Source organism: Panthera leo, chromosome C2, assembly GCF_018350215.1.
Source record: "Panthera leo isolate Ple1 chromosome C2, P.leo_Ple1_pat1.1, whole genome shotgun sequence".
NCBI classification, from domain to species: Eukaryota; Metazoa; Chordata; class Mammalia; order Carnivora; family Felidae; genus Panthera; species Panthera leo.
In genome coordinates, this window is record NC_056687.1 from 152,287,021 (window position 1) to 152,306,962 (window position 19,942).

A 19,942-nucleotide genomic window follows, 5' to 3' on the forward strand; every position below is an offset into this window, starting at 1 on the left:
TATGAGGCTTGTCTGTCCCTTTGGGCGGGAAGGACCAGCAAGAAACAAAGCCCTCCATGGAAGACAGAGAGAGCTCCGTCCTCTGGAATAGTCCCCCTCCAGCCCCAGGGGCCCCTCCCCCTCCAGAGGTGGACCCACCAAGTGAGGCAGACTCGAAAGCCCTTACAACACACCTTGTGAGGGCCACGGACTTTTATTGACGGGGGAATGCCAGCGGGGTGTCCCCGGGGGCTCAGGTCCGTGCCGGGAAGGCACCCCTGGGGGTCCTGGCTACGTTAGTGGCACCGACACGGGCAGGGCCTGGGTTCAGAAGAAGCCAAGCTGCTTCTTCTCCTGCTGCTGCCTCCACTTGGCCATGCTATAGAATTCTTCCTTGGACTTCCCAAAGATCTCTTGGAAGTCAGAGTCTGAGAGATAGAACTGGCGGGGGGAGGGTACAGGGCCAGCGTGTCAACTGAGCCCAGAATCCTGGCCCATCCACCCAGGGGTGTCATCGCAGGGCTCAAGGCTCTCCTCTCCCACATCTCTCTGCGCATCATCCCCTCTGAAACACACGTCTTCCCGGGCAACCTGCCCACTGCCCACCATCAGTGGGTCATGCCCCGGGTTCCTCCAGCTCAGTTTTAGATGCATCGGTTCCGGGGGCAGTGAGTGGCAGGGGGGCCTCGGGCACCCACCTCCTTGCGGGCCGGGTCCACACCCTCTGGCAGGTCTTCAACAGCCTGATGCATTAGCCGTTCGCGGGGCAGGCTCCCATGGATGGTGGGTCTGGGGCTGCTGTGGTGGCTGTTGGTGCTGGCGTCACCTGCCTTGGGTCCTGGCTGCAGCTCATTCCCTGAGCCGTCCTGGGAGCCCTTGAGGGTCTGCAGGGTCAAAGGGTCTGCCCCGCCATTGCTTGGCCCTCTAGACAGCTGGAAGTCGTTGAGTTCCTGCTCAGAGAGGGGACTCAGGCTGGGCGTATGGAGGAGAGGCTCCCATGGAGAGGCCACACTGAGCCCACTGGGCCTCTCGCCCCCACCGCAAACCCTGCCGTCCACCAGGGCCTGGCTCCTTTCTTGTCCGTTCTGCCCATTTGGATCATGCCAACCAAGCCTAGACCCTGGTGGGAGCCTGGAGGGGGGGGGGGGGGGCGGGGTGGGAGAACCCAGTACTCACTGCTGTTATCTCACATATGGCTGGCATTGCTCCCAGGCTGCCATCCACCACCTCCTTGTAGGACTGGTCGTTCTGGGGGCAAGAATCAGGGCGGGGGCAGGATGGAGGGCACCCCTGGCACCCAGGAGGGGACCTGACGGCAAGACCAGGTCTCCGCCACCCACACGGGAGGTCCCCGGACAAGGCGATGCCTCCTCCCAGTCTGCTCAGGGCATACTCTCCCTGGAGTAGGGTGGGGCTGGGAGTTCAGGCCTCACTCACAGTCCACTTGTAGGGGTCCCAAGCGAGGAACCATCCAGTGAAGGTGGGGGGCTCATGGCCCTGCTTGATCGCCACGATAGGCGTGGCGGGGCTCCTCCCTGCCGGGTGGGTCTTCAGGTACTCCTGGCCCCAGTCCACCGCCTCCTTCTTCCACTTGCTGGCAGCTTCCCCGAGCCACAGGAAGATCTGGGTCACAGAGGGGGCCTGGCCTTGGGCGAGTGGAGGGGCTGCCCAGAGCTGACCACTCCCTTCCCACTTCTGTCCGTTAACTGGTCTCACAACCCCTCCACACACCCCAGCCAACCAGGCACAGCCAAGCAGGCTGGCCGCCATACCCATACACCCATGAACATGCCAGAAGATCACAGGCATGCACATATACATTCAAGTCACAAATATTTATTGAGTACCTATGGTGTGCCAGGCACTGTTCTAGGCACTGGGGGTTCAATAACAGGGGGGAAAGCAGGCAAAAATCCCTGCTCTCACAGAGCTTTCATTTTACTGGGGAGACAAAAAATAAGTAAAATATGTACTATATCAGATGGAGAAAAACAAGGCAGGGAAAGAAGACACCAAGTGTGTGGGGGGGGAGGCAGAAACACTGCTATTTTTTCTTTTAACGTTTACGACGGAGAGAGACAGAACATGAGCAGGGGAGGGAGAGAGAGAGGGAGACACAGAATCCACAGAATCCGAAGCAGGCTCCAGGCTCTGAGCCTGTCAGCACACAGCCCGGTGCGGGGCTCGAACCCACGAACCGTGAGATCATGACCCGAGCTGAAGTCGTCAGACGCTTAACCGACTGAGCCACCCAGGCGCCCCAATACCGTCATTTTAAATTAGACTCAGGGAGAGCCTTCCCGAGAAGGGGACGTTTGAGTAAAGAGCTGGGGGAAGCGTGGGGAGCAAGTCGAGTGTTCTAACCGGAAGAAACGACCAGTGCAAAGGCCCCGAGCGTGTTAGGGGAGCGGCAGGGAGGCCACTGTGGCTGAGGCAGAGCCAGTGGAGGGGGAGAGTGGGAGCACATGGGCCCCGAGAGGGCCGTCAAGTCTTGTGGGCCGTAGGAAGGGCTTTGCTGAGATGAGAACACGCAAGCCTCGTGGCTGCATCCACACAGTGTCACAGACCCCGTGACGCAGACGCCCACATGATCGCAGCTACGGACACACGATCCCCTACAGTCACACGCGGCCGCACGTAAACACGATGGCGCCCCATCACACAGTCGCACGCGCTCCTGGAAGACGCAGGTAGCCCTAAACCGCTGCTGCACGTAGCCTCCCAGAAACATAGTGACCCCGCCACACAAACAGTCACTCAGTCACTCACTGAGGCCACCCAGTCTCTTAGTTTCCCCAGTTACAGCCAGGGCTCCACCACGGCCAATACAGTCACACGCAGGAAGCACACGCGCGTGCGCGCGGTCAGTCGTTCGCTTTGCAAACGCTCACGCTGACACGTTAGCCACAGGCACCCGGTCGCCCGGAATCACACGTACCGTCACAAGGCACACGGTGGCGCCCAACCACAAAACTGGTCACAATCGCACACAAGTCCCAGACGTAGCCAGAGTCTCCTGCAGCCTCCTGGTGGCACGGAGCTGCCCGTGGTCACACAATGCATGCACAGTCACTCACGTGACAGTCACGTGTCTCACTCACGTGTTACAGTGTCACACGCCATCACCCAGACTCCCCTACAGCCTTACACGGCCGGAAACACAAAGCCACGCACACTCAAGCCGGTTGCACAGACACGGAGACCCCCCCCCACCCCCCACCCCCCCCACTCACACCCCAGCCGGACAGGGGAGGCCACCTCACCTCCTGCCAGGTGTCCAGTAACATGATGTCATACTTGTCCAGGTCCTCTTGACTAAAGAACACCATTTCCGTGAGGACCAGGTGGCCCATGTGGCTGGAGCACTCAAACAGTCGGGGCTGGAAGCCGGAGACGTCCTCGGGGAGCCTGGCCAGCGTGGACAGCCAAGCTGTGAGGGGCACACACAGAACTACGCCTCTCGGCAGCCTGGACCGAGCCAGCCCTCAGCACAGGGCCCCCGCCCCAGGGGAGGGGGACGGCTTCTCCTGGAGCGGACGCACAGGCCCTCCTCTGGGCTCCCCCCATCCCATAATTCACTCCAGAGACGCCTTGCTGCTCTCTGGGCCTCAGCCTCAGCGTCCCCATCTGTCAGCGGGAAAACACATTACGTGACCTGTCTCGCCACGGCCAGCTGTGACACAAGCCGCCCCGGGAAGTTGCCCAGCAGTGGCCCCTGGGAAGGGGACGGCTGGCTTAGCGGGGCAGGGGGAGGGGTGCTGGGCTGGGGCCCTGCCCTCCCCTGGTCCGGGCTGGGATCCGGCCTCAGGCCCGAGGTGGGAGAAGGGAAGCTAGGCTGAGAGAGGGGGACGGTCATACTGGGGAGCTCAGGGGGCTTGGAGTGAGTACAGTGCCTACACCAGACCCGCAGACACACACAGCGGCCCTGACTCAGCCTCCTCCCTCGAAGGCCTCACCCGGCCTCAACCTCTGACACACACCCTTGTCCATTACACGCTCCACACACGCTGTTTATCCACATATCACACCCACACCCACACCCCCGCCCCCCCACCTGGTACCATGAACCCTGCGGACTGTGGGTTGGGAGTGGGGCTTTGCCCTCTTGCCCTCTGTCACTGGTCAGGTCCGGGACTGGGACAATGCAGGGAGCATGTTCGGCCAGCAGAGGGCGCCACTAGCCAGCTCTCCCGGGCATCTTCCTGATCCCCGTTACCCAGGGGCCCGGGAGTGAAGGGTAGGCTGAGCTCCCGCGAACTCCTGGAGTGGGAGACCAAGAGGCCTCCGTGCTAGGGGGGGGGGGCTCTCCAGCTCTCTGTGTGACCCTTGAGTGGTCCCCCACCCTCTCTGGGTCTCAGTTTCCTCCTCTGTGTAAGAACACCCTCCGCCCAGCCCCTCTCACCTCTTGTTGCCGGGGTAGGGAGCCCGGCCTCCCAGGGCCTCCCAGAAGCCGGGAGGCTCCTGACCCTCCAGCACCGTTTCCTTGTTCTCCCCAGAGACGGCAGAGACCGCCGTCCGTGCCATCTCTCGCTGGTCACCGCTGCAGCCCTGGCCCACAGAGAGCTGGGTCAGGCCCTGAAGGGGGAGGCGTCTTCACCTCCAGCCCCACCTCCCCCACTCACAGGGGACTCTGGGGAGCTGGGCCCGAGTCACAGGAGGCCAAGGCTGATGTCAGGGCACGCATGAGCAAGGGATCCCGCCTTCCCCCCTCCCAGGACTGGGACCCTCTCCTGGTCCAGAGAATGGGATGGGGACCCCAGGCTCGGGGGTCATTTGTGGTTTATGAGCATTGGAGGAAACTCTGGCAAACCGGACTAGGCCTCCTTTTCCTCCCCCTGAGAGACTTGGGAAGAGGGACATGCTCCTCGCTGGAGGCAGGAAGGAGGGGAGGCAGTCTGGGCCTGGCCTGCCTCTGACCAGCAGACTCCCAGATCTACTAGTCACTTTCAGCCTCCCCCCAGGTTCCAGAGGGACCCCACTCCTGGCCTAGCTGGGGCTGGACACGAAGTCTGCATCTCCTGGGAAGGAGACCCGTCCCTTGCCTGGCACACCACCCGAGGGAAAAGTCGAGAGGTCAGTGACAGAGTACCTTTCCAAACCAGAGGTAGCAGACGCTAGCTGTGACCAGCAAGAAGATGTCATGGGAGTTGAGGGCTGAGGCGCGGGCTGGTACCTCCATGGTCCTGGTGTTGCAGCTGTCGGTGCCTTGCACGTGGAAGAGCCTTGTGGCAGGTGCTGGCTGCTCCTTCCCATCGTGCCCCGTGTGCCCCTGTAAGAGGGCTGGGCCTCAGGATGAGGTAAGGGCTCCTGGGAGCCGCCTCCCTGTCCCGGTGATGGACAAACTGCCCTGGGGCCCACCGGACCCTCGCTTGAAGCCACCACTATTTTCTAGACCCTCTGGGTGTAGAGCGTGAGGGTCCCGTCAGCCTATGACAGGGAACCAGGCCCTTTCTAAATGGATCCCTCCCCCATCTCCAAGGAGTCAGGGCACGGTTTCCCCCAGGCCTTATAGACAGAAAATGGGGACCCCAGGCAAGGCCCTGGGTCCCTTTCAATTCAACTTCTTCTCCTGTGCTTCTGCTTGGCGGCTGGCTCTGGGGACCAGGGGAAGAAACTGAAGCGGGGGTCACTCTTGGAGCTCCTGGGTATCTAACGGCACCAGGAAACCGGGGGTGGTGAACGGGCCCCTGGGCTGAAGAGAAGCTTAGCACGTGCATGCAAGGGCTATGGGCACACAGAAGAGCCGGCAAGGCTGCGGGAACAGCAGCAAAGTGGGCCCTACCTGGAAGACCACCAGCTGGCCCTGGAAGATGGCGAGGAAGTGAGGGGGCTCGTTGCCCATGGTCACGTGCTCCTGCACCAGGGCTCCCTGGTACATGAGGTCCAGCTCCTCGGCATTGCAGTTCAGGGCTTTGACATCACGCGTGGTGGCGCGGTGGCCCTGCAGGTGGGGATGGCAGGGGCCTGGAGCGGCTCTTAGATCCCATTCTCAGAGCCTCAGCTCTGGGGCCTGAAGGTGCCCACCACCCCTCTCGGGCCAGCGTACCCGCCACAGGTACAGGATATACTGGACGTGGCCCATCCTCTGGTAGGCGTAGAGGACGAGGTAGCAGTTGCCTGCACACAGCTGTGCATGACGCTTGGGGTCCACGGGCCGTCTGCCTAAGTCCTGGATGCACCACACCTGAAGAACAGAGGACCAGTGGGCGCGGGCGGCTCCTCCTCTCGAACGAGCCCGGCCAGTCTGTGCCCAGCCAGAAAGCCCCCCTTGGCCTCCGGGCCTGCCTCATCTCTGCCGGGCCTGCACAAGGATCTGCAGGTGACCCTTTCCGCCATGGGCCCCTGGGACCCGCCACACTCGCGCTGGCCCGCTGTCGGCCGGGACGCAGTTGGCGTGCGGTGCCTGGGACGGACAAGCAGTGAGGACCCCAGAGGCTGCTGGGACGGACCTGAGCCCTGCCACACACCACCCTCACCCTGCCCCCGCCAGCCACAGCAGGTTAGGGGCAGGCAGCTCCTGGCACAGCTGCTCGCGGCTCAGGCCAAGGCTGCAGAAGCTGGGCCAGACGCGAGCCCTTGAGCTCTGGGAAAAATTCTTTTCTCAAGTGTCACTTAAAAAGACAAAGCCTATTCAAAGACTGAAAGGAAAATACTTCCTTATACTGAAGAGCGTGATTTCCTGCTCCTATGGGTAGCGAGCATGGGTTCTGGAGCCTCAAACCCCAGGCAGGCCGTGGGGGCAGTGAGACCCTTCTGAGCTTCAGCCTTTCCCACCTGGAAAGTGGGCATAGCCACGCCCACCTTGACAATGGCAGGAAACAAAGTCTGGACATCATGTGCCCACACAGGGCCTGGTAGCTGTCTCTGGGGAAGGTGTCCTCCAGACCAGAGCAACCAGTCTCTTGCAGAAGACACTGACTGGGACCACACGCGCTACCCAGGAGCAGCACTTCCCTGGCAGCTAGGCCTCCTGGATCAGGGGCTCCCCTGGCCTGCCTGCCTGCCGGAAGGGATCCCCTCCCGGCCTCTGTGCTTGGAGCCCGAGTGGCAAGACCTCCTTCCTTCCCACCTTTGCCCTCCCCTCTGTGTTGTCCCCCTCTGTGTACCCCATCCTTCCTGCTCTTCATCCCATCCCCCCAACTCTGTCTCCTCCCTCCTCTTTCTCAGTCTCTTCTGTCTCTCCCTGTCCTCCTTCCCTCTCTTCCCTTCTCCCTGCTCCCCCACACCTTGCCACGTCTCCTCCTGTCTTGGTCTCTTCTAACAGCCTCTGTCCATCCATATTAGGACAAATACAGGAGGGAACCTTGGAGAAATGGCATTTTCTCTGACCTCGACCTACCTTGAGAACTAGGAGCCCTTCACATGGGCCCAGAAGTCCTGTTCCCAGAATTTTACAGCATCCCCACACCAGCCATGGGCCAGATGGAACCAGAGTTTTTGCCTCCACTTTATAGGTAAAAAAAAACCGAGGCCCAGAGGAATGAAGGGCTCTACGAGGGATCAGATGAGATGTCAAGATGCAATCCCTACATCTCCCAGAACACTGATCTGAGCCCAGGCGGCTGACAGTATGTGCCTGTGTGGGCGGGGACAGATTACATGTGACGCTGTACCCTGTCAGTGTGTTCCTGTGGGTCGAGCGTTCTGTGTGTCTATGATCACGCGTGATGCAGAATTTGTACAATTACATGTTTGCAGTTGGTTAACTTGGCTGATTAGGTGCAATTAGGCGTGTGCGTCTGTGTCTGTGGCATATGTACGGTTGTGTCATATTTGACCGAAGGGCACAATCAAGTATCTTGAAGCGTTACCGTGCCGTGTGCCAAGTGTTACGTGAGCAAGTGGCCACAGCTGCACAGATTGATCAGGCGTCACGCGTAGGAGTCAGCAGGAGGGAGGGCGTGTGCATACGTACACACGCCCCTGGGTGTCCCTGCGTAGATGCGCAACTTGGGGCACTTTAGCAGCCATACCATTCAGCTGAAGACAAAGCCTACCCCTGTGTGCCTATCTTCTCCCAGCCGAGCTAATGCCCCCTTACCTCCACCTTCCCGGAAGCGTCGTCCACCATCCTGAGCTGGGCAGCTAGCTCAGGCCGACTCTGCAGCTTGCCCACATCCGGCCTTACCTGAATCGATTTACCTGACGGGAGGACACGGGGTGTCACGGGCGTCGTCGCCCTCGCCAACCGCGTCCGCCCATCACTCAAAAGAAAGCCCACTCTGGCCACGCTCCCCCACCCGGTGGCGCTTTCTGGGGGCTGCCCCCTGGCGGCCCCACTCTGTCCCCCGCAGACCCCGCTCCGCGTGGGCCGCGCCCCGCCCCAACTATCTCCCGCACCTGGTCCCGCTTAGTCTTCCGTCCAACGCAAGGTCCAGGGTGCCGCCCCGCGCCGGCCCCGCCCCGCCCCGCCCCCTCCCATCCCGCCCAGGTTCTGGGTGCGGCCCCACGCCGGCCCCGCCCCCAAGGCCACGCCCCCGACCTTGTCCCGCCCGCTCTTCCATTCCGGCCGAAGTCCCCGCCCCGCCGGCCCCGCCCCTCAGGCCCCGCCCCACGCGCTCACTTAGCCTGCCGAAGCTCTTGTTCCCGCGCTGCTTGGTAGACCAAGACTGGAAGAGCTGTTTAAACGAGGCCGACTCGGCGCCGTCGTTCACCACCTCCACGTTGGTGTAGGTCGGGTAGCCTTTGGCCTGGATGAAGCCCTGGAGCGGGGGCTCTGTCAGGCGTGCGGCCCGAGGGCCCAATTCTCCGCTCCACCCTCGGGGACCTGACGCTCAGCTGAGCGCAGAGCAGTATTAATTAACCGCGCTCATGACCCGCTTAAGAAGTTGGCTCCTTTACTACCGACTTCTCGGAGGTCCCTGAGGACAAGCAAGGTCCCTTTAGTCCGGGCCTCGGGAAGGGCGGCCCATGACAACCGCCGCCCCCTCCAGGCCCCAGGCAGAGCCCTGTCTCCCCTCCTCGACAAGGAGGTGGTGCCCAGTGCGGCTTGCTTCTCAGACCTCAAGGCAGGTCCATGTTTTACACGAGGACCCTTTTACACATGGTTTCTTGGGTGCTCGCTCCCCCAACCCCTGTCAGGGCTCCCAGGGCAGGCTGCATGCCCCTGGTACCGGAGAGGGACCCTCGGACCACTGGGCAGAACTGTGTCCCCGTCATCAGATTGGGTGCTTTGTCTCCAGGCTTAGACCCCAGGGCAAAGCCATGTCCTCCTCTATCAGACAGGCTCCTAGGGCAGGATGGACCCATCTCCTGGCCCAAGGATAGGACTACCTTCCCTTAAAGGCCCCCAGGAATGGATGTGTCCCAGCTTAGATTTCAGAGTACTGCCATTTCTTCCCTCAGACCCCAGGGCAGCTCGACGTCCCCTTGAGACAGGGCCCAACAGCTTTACCAGAGCCCGGCTGAAGGCAGCCTTTTTCTCTTGGAGGCTGGACAGGCGTCCCTGCCACACGTAGATCTTGAAACCACCCTGGTCCAGGATATAGTAGTCCTGGGAGCAAGAGAGGGACTGGTTGGTAGGTGGCCCAGACTGGGCTGGGGTCGTGGGTGGGCGGGGATGCATGACGAGCTGGGGACCAGGCCTGTCTCACCTCTTCCCGCAGTAGGTCTTGGGTTAGTGGGCAGGTCGCCAACTCCTGGATCACCAAGTCGTCATCCTTCTCACAGACACTGGGGGACAGGCATCCAGAGGTGGGCAGCTCAGCCCCTCCGTGGGCTCCACTCCAGCCCCCTTTAGTCCTCACAGAGGCAGAAGGCATGGGGTCTGGGGCCCCAGGTTGAAGTCTTAACTTCACCACAGCCTTGCCGTGGAGCCTTAGGCAGCTCTCTGGGCCTCCAGTGCCTCAGTTGCCCTATCTGTACAATGGATTTCTCAGAAGAGCAGTCATGCAAGAGTACAGGCTGGACCCAGAGCCCCACGTGGCTTGCTCCAGAAACCCACGGGCCTTTTCTGGAGGCCTTTCTAGAGACACTGTGTTACGGCTGGAACGACAGACGTGCAGACCCAGGCATGCAGACTCTGCCCACCCCCAAGATCTGCTCACTGGTAGAGACGGACGCTGGCTTTCTGTAGCTGGTTAACGCTCTTGTCGGGCCTGGTGGCAGGCAGGTTGCCCACTCTGCAGCCCAGCACGGCTTCCATGATCCGCATGAGGTCAGTGGCTTCAACTTCATCATCCACCACGCCAATCTGTGCGCGACCACCGCGCTCCCTGTCCCGGAGGCTGCAGGTCAGGGCCAGGCCCTGCAGGAGAGGACCTGGCAGTCAGGGCTTCCCCAGCATGGCCCCCGCTCACCGCTGACAGTCTATCCCAGATCCTTCCCGTCGCAGCTCAGCTCCCAGAGGCTGGGGTCAGGGGCAGGGTCTGGACTCAGCTTGCACATAGCAGGTGCTTCTAAGGTTGTAGTGGCACAACCAAGCCCACCTCCTGAGGGGTCTGGAGGATGGACACCCTTCTCCCTGAGCCCTGCATCCCTTAGTTCCCAGGGTAGACACTGACCCGTGCCTTCTCAGGAATGCTGGTCTCAGGCCCATTCCACTGGATCATCACCTTGCCCAGGTCCAGCAGGAAGATGTCCCCCTTATTAAAGCTGCTCCAAGAGAGCTCCACCTGCCAGAGCCAGGAGGGGCAGGGCAGGAAACAGGGTGCCATACCACCAGCACCCAGGTGGAGGGGCACCGCAGCCCATCTCCACCCACATGAGCACAGCTCACTCGTGTGCACGAGGCTGTGTGCGACCTGGTGTATGTGTGACCACTGCACCAGTACTGTGGTGTGGAAGCACGCATCTGTGTCACCGTATGAGACCTTGAAGGTCACCCTGTGGGTGTAGCTGTGTGCCTCTCTAGGCACTACCGGAGGTAATGCTGCATTTCACGGGATCTACAGGATTATGACACTCTTCACTCCGTACATGTCTGCAGCTGCACATCTGTACGCGTAATGTGCACACAAGCGGAGCGCATCTGTTTACCCATGGGTGTAGATGTGTGTGTACACGCTCATGTGTACGTATACGGGGGCACATCAAATGGGAACCAGTGCGTGAGCTCGTGGGTGACAACGTACGTGTCTCCGCATGGGGGACAACGTGCTATCCGTGGAAAAGGATAGTTATCATCCAAACAGAGACACTCTGGGGAGTAAAAGGACGGATGCTGAATAATCATGCCAACGTGACGGGCAAAACCTGGGCTGCGCGTTGTCCCTGCACAACCGGGGATGTATGGTCACTGAATCCGTGGGAGACAGCATGTGCGCCCGTGGGTGGTGAGGACGATGCACCCGAAGAGTGTGGGGCTGTGCACCCCCCACCGCACAGCACGCTACTGCCCACGGTGCTTACACGGACCATCCGGGTGCACCGTTTGGTCCGCGTCGCCTCCCCAAGTTCTTAGTGTGCCCACGGGATGGGTGAGAAAACAGGATCAGAGGAGCCACGGAGGGGTGGGGCTGGCAGCCTGGCTCTGCCCTCCCCCTCCTCCTTCAAGATGGGCCACCTGGGAATGCTGACAGCGACAGCGCACGGTGCCCCCACCGCCCGCCTCCACCCTCCGCGCTTCCGACCTGAGCCCGAAGATCAAGCGGCACCCGGGGCGGTCCTCACCTCGGTGGCCGACACGTGCTTCCTCCCCTGGACGTGCAGCAGTCGCTGGATGTTGTACAGGTTGGTCTCCACGTGCGTGAGGGCAGAGGCCAGGCCCCCTCTCCTGTAGCTGGGGCGGGGGCAGGGTGGGGGGCGGGCGTCGCAGTTAAGACCCTCCACAGCTCCGTGCAGGAGTGAGTGCAGGTGTGAGCACACACGTGTGCAAGCGCATATGAAAAGTGTGCACAAACACATGAGCACACACATGGGGCGGGAGTGTGCGTGTAGATAGGGGGACACGTGCGTGTACCTGTACGTGTATGCGTGCAGGGCATAGTATGTTTATTCGTGTATAGATGTAAATACATGCATGTTGTGCACATGCGCATGTACCTGTATACCATGTTTGTATACTTGTATACCACGTATACAAGGAGGGGCATAAGGGCATCTGTTTATCCACGTAAGTATAGATGTGAGTGCGTGCAATTTGGCAACAGCACGTTTGTGTGCACACAGACACGCACATTGACGTACATGTGTAGACGAGCCCTCGGCTCATCGTATGGGCATGGTGTGTCTTCTGCGGGTGCGTGCGCAAATGCGTTCCCGTAGGGGGTTTAAGTATATGAATCAGAAACGACCCAATACTGGCATTTCCCTACGGTTTAACTTACTATGTTGCAGTTATTAATTTAATACGTTGTGAAGCAATTTACAGCAAAAGACATATTTCTAGCGGGCACAGTAACGGAAAGGCAAACTCAAAACACCCTTGGCGTCCACGCCTGGGTGTATACCCACGGGAAATGAAAAACACGTCCACACAAAAAACTTGTAGAGGAGGCGGGCATCAACCAAGTGCAGTGTGGTGATCACTTCACGCTGCCTCTAAGCCACACCATCAAGCTAGTGATGCACGTCGATTATATCTCGATAAAACTGGGGGGGGGGGGGGGGGTGGAACCCATGCGTACGAATGTTAACAACAGCATTACCCATCACAGGCCAACGTGGAAGCAATCCAAACATCCCCTGAGTGATAAATACGTAAATAAAATGTGTTCTATCCCCACACCACGTGTCGTACGGTTCCATTTATAAACATGTCCGGAATAAGCAAATTTTTGCAGACTGGATGAAGAAAAAGTGGGGGTGGGGGGTGGGGGGCGGGAAGGGAGAGTGTTGGGAAGGGTACGGGGCTTCTTTTTGGGGTGACAAAGGTGTTCCGCAACTGTGGGCACGGTTGCCCAAGTCGGTGAACGTACTAAAAACATCACCGATCGTATACTTTACATGGGTCGGTTGTGTCCAAGTGGGGGCATAAGCGTATCTGTGAATTGGGGCAACGTGGTAGGGCATGAGAGTTGTACCCCAGACAGGACGTCTCCCCCTCCCCCGACACCCCCACACCAGGGAGGAGAGGGTCACCCCAGGCCGCCCAGCCACCCGCCGCCCCGGCTTCCCGCCCGCACTCACATGATTCCCGGGCGGAAGTAGCTGCGGAAACAGTCGGACTCGTGGCCCTGCGCCTCCCGGTGCTGCACGGTGGCGCCACCCAGCGCCTCCTGCAGCTGCTGCACGAAGGCTTCGGCCGCGTCCTGCGCCTCGGCGCCCGCCTCCTTCCCCGCCCAGTAGTGCAGGTCGCTGCACGCCCCCTGCGTGGCCTTGAGGCTCTGGGGAACCTAGGGCCCAGGTGTTAGGGGGCGGGGGGTGCAGAGGCCCCAGGGGTGGGGTGGAGACTGAGACCCAGGATGCACTGAGGGCCTTGAGGGGACTGGGCAGGCGCCTCCCCGGGCTGGAGGTCCGAGGGGGGCAAAGAGGCCTCAAAGGCAGGAGCCCCCTTGTAGGGTGGATGCTCTGGCTGCCGGCCTCCCTCTTCCTGGGGTGGAGCTTGGTCTGCATCAGCAGACTCCCCAGCCGGGGAGTCCCCACCCCTCAGACAGACTCCCCAAATGCTCACATGGAGGACGATGTAGCAGTGCTCCTCGAAGAAGTTCCCATAAGCCTTCTCGGGTACTGGCTCCATCCTCAGGTTCTGGGAGAGGAGGGTGCCTAGTAACAGCTCAGCAGGACCGTCCCCCAGCCACCTACCCTCCATGACCCTCTGGGGTGGGGGACAGGAGGGAGCTCCGAGTTGGTGGGGGGAGGGAGAAGCCTAGTCTCAGAGACTGCGCACTCTCTGTGTCCCCAGCTCTGCTGTCTGGCTGTGCCCCTCACCTCGATGATCCATACGTGGAGGTCCCTGTGGCTGTCAATGGCTGGGAGGCCCTTGTTGACGTCCATCCTAGGCCAGGTGGGAACGAGGGAAGAAACAAGAGCCAGAGTCCTCAGGCCCCGGCCACCTGTGCTCTGGGCTCCAGGCAAGAACTCTCCCCACCTGCAGCTCTCCAAAGCGCTGTCATCATAGAACAGGCCTTTCATTCGGGGGGCTCTCAAGTCACAAATGGCAGCAAAGCAGGACAGACCCTGGCACAGAGGCTTTGCAAACAGGGAACAGGTTTGTCGTCTGTGGTTGTGCTCCTGAAACAGGGCCAAGCTCTGTGGGCGGGGATGGGTCTTGAACATAGGGACCTCTGCAAGCAAGCAGTGAGAAACAGGCTGTGCAGACAGACGAGATCTGCAGTCAGGGGCAGTCACTGGAGACAGAGGCAGGTTATGCAGACAGGCAAAGGTTGTGCTGGGAACAGAACAGATTCTGCAGCCAGGGGTAGACCCTGCACACAGACTTCTGGCATTCGACTGAATCCTGCAGACAAAGACAGGCTCTGCGTTGAGGGACAGAGCTGCCAATAGGCCTGGGTCTTCCAGGCAGGCAGGGACAGGCTATGCAAAGAGACATGGCACCCTCGGAGAGTGATAGGCTATGCAGATAGAAAAAGGCTCTGCATACAAGCATAGGCTCTGCAAACAGGGACAACTTCCTTAGACTGAAGAAAGGGATACAACAAGCACAGGGTCTCTTGGCAAAAATGAGTTCTGTGGTCAGGGACCAACTGTCTGTGTAAGGACAGCGTGAACAAAGAGACACCGACTCTATCCAGGGAAAGTCAGACAAACAAGCAGCCAGGCAAACAAGTGAAGGTCGTGAACACAAAAAAGACTCTGCGAATGGCTCCCGATTCCACAGGCATGGAGGAACTTTGCAGGTGGGGAAAGACTTTGTCAATGTGGGTGGGGACAAACCCTTAAGGTAGGTATCCTTTATATAAGGGACAGACGGCAGATACGGACAGGTACATAGATACACAAGGCTCTGCAAACAGCACAGCATCTGCCCAGACAGAGGCAGTCTCCTGAAGTAAGCAAAACATCTCTAGGCATGGTCTGACTCTGCAAGCAGGAACAGCCTTGCAAAACAGACCCAAATCCTGCATACAGGGAGATGGGAACAGGCTGGGAAAACCATCATGAATGCTGCAAAGAGATCCAGACTCTGACAAAAGACACAGGCTCTGCAGACGGAGGCTCTACACACAGAGACTTGGCAGATCGGGAGAGGTTTTGTAAGCCGACAGTGCTCTGCAAACAGACGGGTTCTGTTAACAGCGACAGCTTTTCAGAGAGGCAGGGTTTGCTGAAATGAGCCGGCAGGGAAATCAGCTTTGCATTCAAGCACGGGTGTCCCAGACTTGGGCAAGATCTTGAAACAGGGCTGGGGTCTGTAGGGAGCCCAGGTTCTGCAAACAGGGACAGACCTCATAGAAAAAGATGAATTCTGGCAACAGATAAAGGCTCTGTGAGTAGGGGCACGTTCTGCTAACAGTTACACGTAGAATTAGGAACAGAGTGTGCAGACAGGATAGGCTCTGCAAACGGGAATGTGCTCCGCAGAAAGACACAGGTGCTCCCAGAAAGACACGGTGACCTCTGACAGCGATAACTCTTCATAGGAATAGCTCTTACAGGCAGGTACAGTTTTTATCCAGGGAAATTCAGATGGGGCGTGCAAACGGCTAGAGGCCCCCCAAAACGTCATAGGTTGCACAAACAGGGCTCAGGTTTCGCAGACAGAACAGGACTCTGAAATAAGAAAAGCCTCTGCAAACAGGGGCATAGTCTAGACACAGGCTGCGGAGGAAACAAGGTCTGCTGACAGGGACGGGCACTGCAAACAAAGCTCTGCACACAGGAACAATGTCTTCAGGCACAAAGAGGCATCCCAGACGAGGACCCCAGGCAAACTCCGCAGACAGGGAGAGGTTCTACGCGCAGGGCAGCGTCTGCCTTGACAGCAAATCTTGGACCCAGGGAAGTAGGGACAGACCCTCTAGAAAGCCAGGTTCTGAAAAAAGACTCTGGAAAGAGCCTCAAGACACAGGCTCAGGAGGCCCACCGAGAAGACGAGGTTTCTGCAAACTCGGGACAGGCGGCACACAAGGATGGCCTCCGATGGCTGTGGTAGCGAGCAACAGGCTTAGCTGGCGAGAGAGGGTGGGGGGAGTCAAGCATGGGCCCTCTGAAATCCCCGAAACAGAGCTGAACTCTCGACAGACCCTGCGGACGGCCACAGGCTCTGCAAACAGTGGCTGAGCTCCCGGCCGTGCCCTGTGGTTCAGAGCGTGCCTAGGAGAGCCGCCCGGAACGAGAGGCATCTGGGGAGGCCGGAGGGGGGCTCTGGGTTTTGCTGCGTCTTCGCAGGATGACTCTCGGCCCCCCCAGGCTGCCCTGTAACGTTCCTCCAGGAACCTGTGTGTGAGGTCCGGTCGTCCCTTCAGCCGTTGGAGTTCTTTCTCCCCTCTAACCTAAATCCGGCCGGTGGCAGCTTTTCTTGTCGCTGCGGCTTGGCCCGGCGGACCCACAAGTCACTTCCGTCTGAAGTCCTCCTTCCTAGGGACCCCCAGCGCAGCGTTCGCTCCTCTCTTCTCCCCGCCGCACGCCGGCCTTGTCTCGGCCGCCGCAGGAACCCTGGTGGCTCTGCTGACCCTGCACGGCCCCGGGGCGGACTCGGTGGGAGAGTCCGAGAGAGGCCGAGGCCTCTGTGACTCATGCCCAACAGCCTGCATTCCTTCCACCTTTGTCCAGAACGCTGAGGGCTGGGCTCCGGCCCCGGTGAGCTCACCGCTGCCTGGGGGGGAAACTCCCAACCCTCTCGCGGCCTCTGGAAGCGCGGAGTGGGGGAGGGGCCGCCCAGGGTTAGAGCTGCTCTCGAAGGCTCCGGGGGCCGCCGAGGCCGTGGCCACGCCCTCCCTCGCTGGCGCCGAGGGCTGCCGGGGCCAGGGGCTGGTGCTCTCGCTGACCCGCCGGCTCCCAGCCGCCCGCCCGCCACCCAGCAGGTACTCGGTGGGCAGCCGTCGAGTGGACGGAGCCTGTCGCGCACCGAGTGCAGGGGGACGGGGAGCGGGGTCACCCTGTGCTCTGACGGCACCCGCGACTGCTCCTGCAGTACCTGCCTCTGGGTGTGACGGAGACATGCGTGACAAGCGGGCCCGGTGGTCGCGTAAAGGTGGTCCCAAGCACCAGAAAACGTGCGATGCCGCTGAGTGACAGGCGGCATGGTGACATTCAGCGGTGATGGATAGTGACGGCGACCAGGGCACAGGTGGGCGGTGGCCAGAGGTACAAACTACGGGCTGTAGAGCATGTGACAGCGTGAAAGCGCGACAGGGTGACAGGAAGCGTGGCTGGCCACCAGGGGCCCGTGGGGGACAGGAGAGTCGAACTGGAGGCCAGAAGGTTGGGCCCGGGCCACTTTCACCAGGCAGGGTCAGCAGCACCCACAGGGGCTGGGTTCCAGCCTGGGGAGCCAAATTCTCAGGCGCCCAGGGCCTGAGGCCCTCATCCCCATGTAACCTGGGTGGCGGGGGCAGGGATGCTCACGGGGAGGGGGGCCGCTCTCTCCAGCACCCCCTCTCTCCTCCAGGCAGGCTCCTTCTCCCGCAGGGGGGCCCTTCCCTTCCCAGAGCACCTCCTCTAAACTGCCAAGCCCTCCCACCCTAGATGTCCCCTCTTCCCCTGGGTAACTCCCTTCTATCACCTACCCTGCGGCGGGCCCCCCACTGTGTCCTCTCCCCCCCCTTCTGAAAGCCCCCTTCTTTTCCTTGGGGGCTTGCCCACTCCAGCCTGGGGCCCCCTTCTCTCCCAGATGCCTGGTTCCTCTTCTGACAAACCCATCCCCCCCCTTCCGTGTTCCCCCTCCGTTCCTGGGTGCCCCTCTGTCCGCACTGGGCAACCCCTCACCCCCCCATCCTCCTTCCCCAGCCCCCTCCTTTCTGCCTTCCCTGCCCCCCGTGCTCCCTTCTCTCTCCCAGGCCCCCCTACCCCCTTTCCCTGCTACACCCCTTTTCTCCCCCAATGCCCCTTTCTCCCCCGGCCTCTCCTCCTCTCCCCTGCGTTCTTCTCACCGCCAGGCGCCCCTTTCCTTTTCCAGACGCCCCCTCCTTTCCCAGCCCCCCTCCTCTGGCGCCCAGTGGCCACTTCCTCCTCCTGAGGTACCTGTGAAAGGGCGCACCCTGAGGTCACTTTGCCTGCTGGCGTCTGAGGAGGGAGGGCCGGGCCTGGGCCTCCAGGTGTGCGGAGTCTGGGCGACAGAGGCCCCACCTGTACAGAATCTGCCACTTTCTCCCCGTCAGGCTCCCGGCCAGGGCCTCCCTGCCCCCATCAGTGCTGCTCGCTGCCCCCCAGGTTCCGGTGGCCCCCTGGCAACCCTGAGCCCCACGACCCCTTGCTAGACACCCCTGACTCAGAGCGGCCCCTCCCAGCCGATTGTGGAGCCCCCTCCTCGCCAGGCCTACCTGCTGGAAGGTGCTCTCTTTCCCGGCCAGTGGGCAGTGCTGGGTCTGTCCCCCAACCTGTTCCTGCATGAAACTCAATCCCTGCTCCTGCCCAGGAGGACACACCCCACTGCCTGAGGGCTGGGCTTCCAATGTAGTCCGTCAGTCAGTCAACAAATATTGACCCAGCTCTCTGAGAACCACCCCGTCCCCAGGCTCGTGGCTGGTCTGCCAGGCCTCACCTCCTGGGTACTGGTGGCCAAGAGACAGCAGGGCATGGAGGCCCGGGCTGGGCCAAGATGTGGGCTGTGGAGTATACTGTGACTTTCCTTCTCTGAGAGCCTGATGAGCCTCTCTGATCCTTGCCCCCCCCCCCCCCCCCCCCAGAAGGCCAGGTCACTCCAACAAACTTTAGAAGGAAGGAGGACCGAGCCTATTGAAGGTGGGGGTGGCAGTCTGGCTCTGTGAGACCCAGGTCACTTCAGGGCCTGGAGGTGGCCAGGGCTCCCTCTAGCATCTCTGCTGTCCTCCCTGCTCCCAATTGGGGTTTGCTCACAGCACAGCCCTCCCCGGGGAGCCCTGATGCCCTTCGTGGGAGAGGCCAGTCCAGCCCTTGCAAGGAAGACACCTTTCCCACACCTCGGGCTGCTCCCTGCTTTCCTTCCTGATTGTAGGGCGGGGGAAGTGCTGAACATAGAGCGTTCCAGAACTCTAGGAAACAGGGCCACCCTTCCTTTAGGCCACAGGCCTCGGTCCCAGCCACGGCCCAGCCCGTGGGACGCCTCTGCTGGACACACTGCTGAAACCTGCCCAGTGGCCCCCACGTCCGGCGCTCACCCCCACTGCTCCCTGCCACAGAGAGGGGGCGGCTCCAGGAGATCCGGGTCGGCCTGTGCCCAGTAGGACCTCCTGCCCGTGTGCGACTGTGTCGTTGGTGTTTTCTTTTGTAAGTCCCACTTTTAAAACAATTTATTTAAATTCTAGTTAGTTAACGTGACTGTGTTTAACCGACGGAGCGAATGGGTCCCTGTGTGTGAAGGGATGCCTGTGTCCCAGGGCAGTTGGTTAGTCCCTGTGTGTGTCTGACCTTGTGTGTGAGAGAATGGCCGTTAAACCCCCTGCTCCCTTCTATGACGGGGTGTGTTTGGTTCCACCTGTGCACGCCTGTTGCCCTCCTGCTTTTGTCCCCATGCTCAGCAAAATCCCGTGTCCTCATCCCTCACTTCCTGGCCTCAGACTGTCCCCTCCGTGCACTCTGCGTGGCCTTTGTTCCGGAAGTCCCTGGAAATTTCTCTTTCCAGTGCCTGCTCTTGGCACAGCCGGTGGTTGGTTCATCGTATCCTCCTACTGTCCAGGGACCCCGCGGACCACCCCTTCCTCTGGAAACAGCACACAGACTCAGTGTTCTCCCCCCCTCACTGGCCACTCTGCCCTCTCCGTTGGGACCTTCAAATGTCAGCAGGCACACAACTCGGGCCTTAGCTCCCGTGTCTTTTCTATTTTCTTCCAAGTTCCGGTTCCCAGGCTGTAAGTACCAGGGAAATGTTAGTGTCTCTTCCGACACAGACTCCCGCTCCTCCTGTCCCCCACCTGTCTTGTCACACGTCTCCTGGCAGGTCTGACCTCACACGTGACATCCATCCTCTTCCGAGGCCAGGAAA

General features: G+C 60.5%; 1 protein-coding gene across 4 annotated transcripts; it reads right to left on the reverse strand.

The window, feature by feature from the left end:
* Positions 1–162: 162 nt before the first annotated feature.
* Positions 163–18,369, reverse strand: VILL (villin like). 4 transcript variants are annotated; one of them, XM_042956186.1, is made up of 21 exons: positions 18,303–18,369; positions 18,004–18,119; positions 13,789–13,855; positions 13,532–13,606; positions 13,048–13,253; positions 11,590–11,698; positions 10,482–10,592; positions 10,026–10,225; positions 9,573–9,651; positions 9,374–9,472; positions 8,543–8,681; positions 8,021–8,121; positions 6,026–6,163; positions 5,762–5,920; positions 5,069–5,248; positions 4,382–4,527; positions 3,243–3,387; positions 1,417–1,602; positions 1,156–1,227; positions 678–929; positions 163–420 (listed from the first exon to the last, which is right to left on the reverse strand). In XM_042956186.1, the coding sequence occupies exons 3-21, from the start codon at positions 13,852–13,854 to the stop codon at positions 307–309; spliced, it is 2,577 nt and encodes an 858-aa protein (XP_042812120.1). In that variant the 5' UTR covers position 13,855; positions 18,004–18,119; positions 18,303–18,369; the 3' UTR covers positions 163–306. The 4 variants fall into 4 exon arrangements, with proteins under 4 accessions (XP_042812120.1, XP_042812121.1, XP_042812122.1 ...); XM_042956187.1 differs by lacking the exon at positions 18,004–18,119 and having other exon boundaries at positions 18,303–18,352; XM_042956188.1 differs by lacking the exons at positions 18,004–18,119; positions 18,303–18,369 and having other exon boundaries at positions 13,789–14,328.
* Between the last annotated feature and the right edge of the window lie 1,573 nt (positions 18,370–19,942).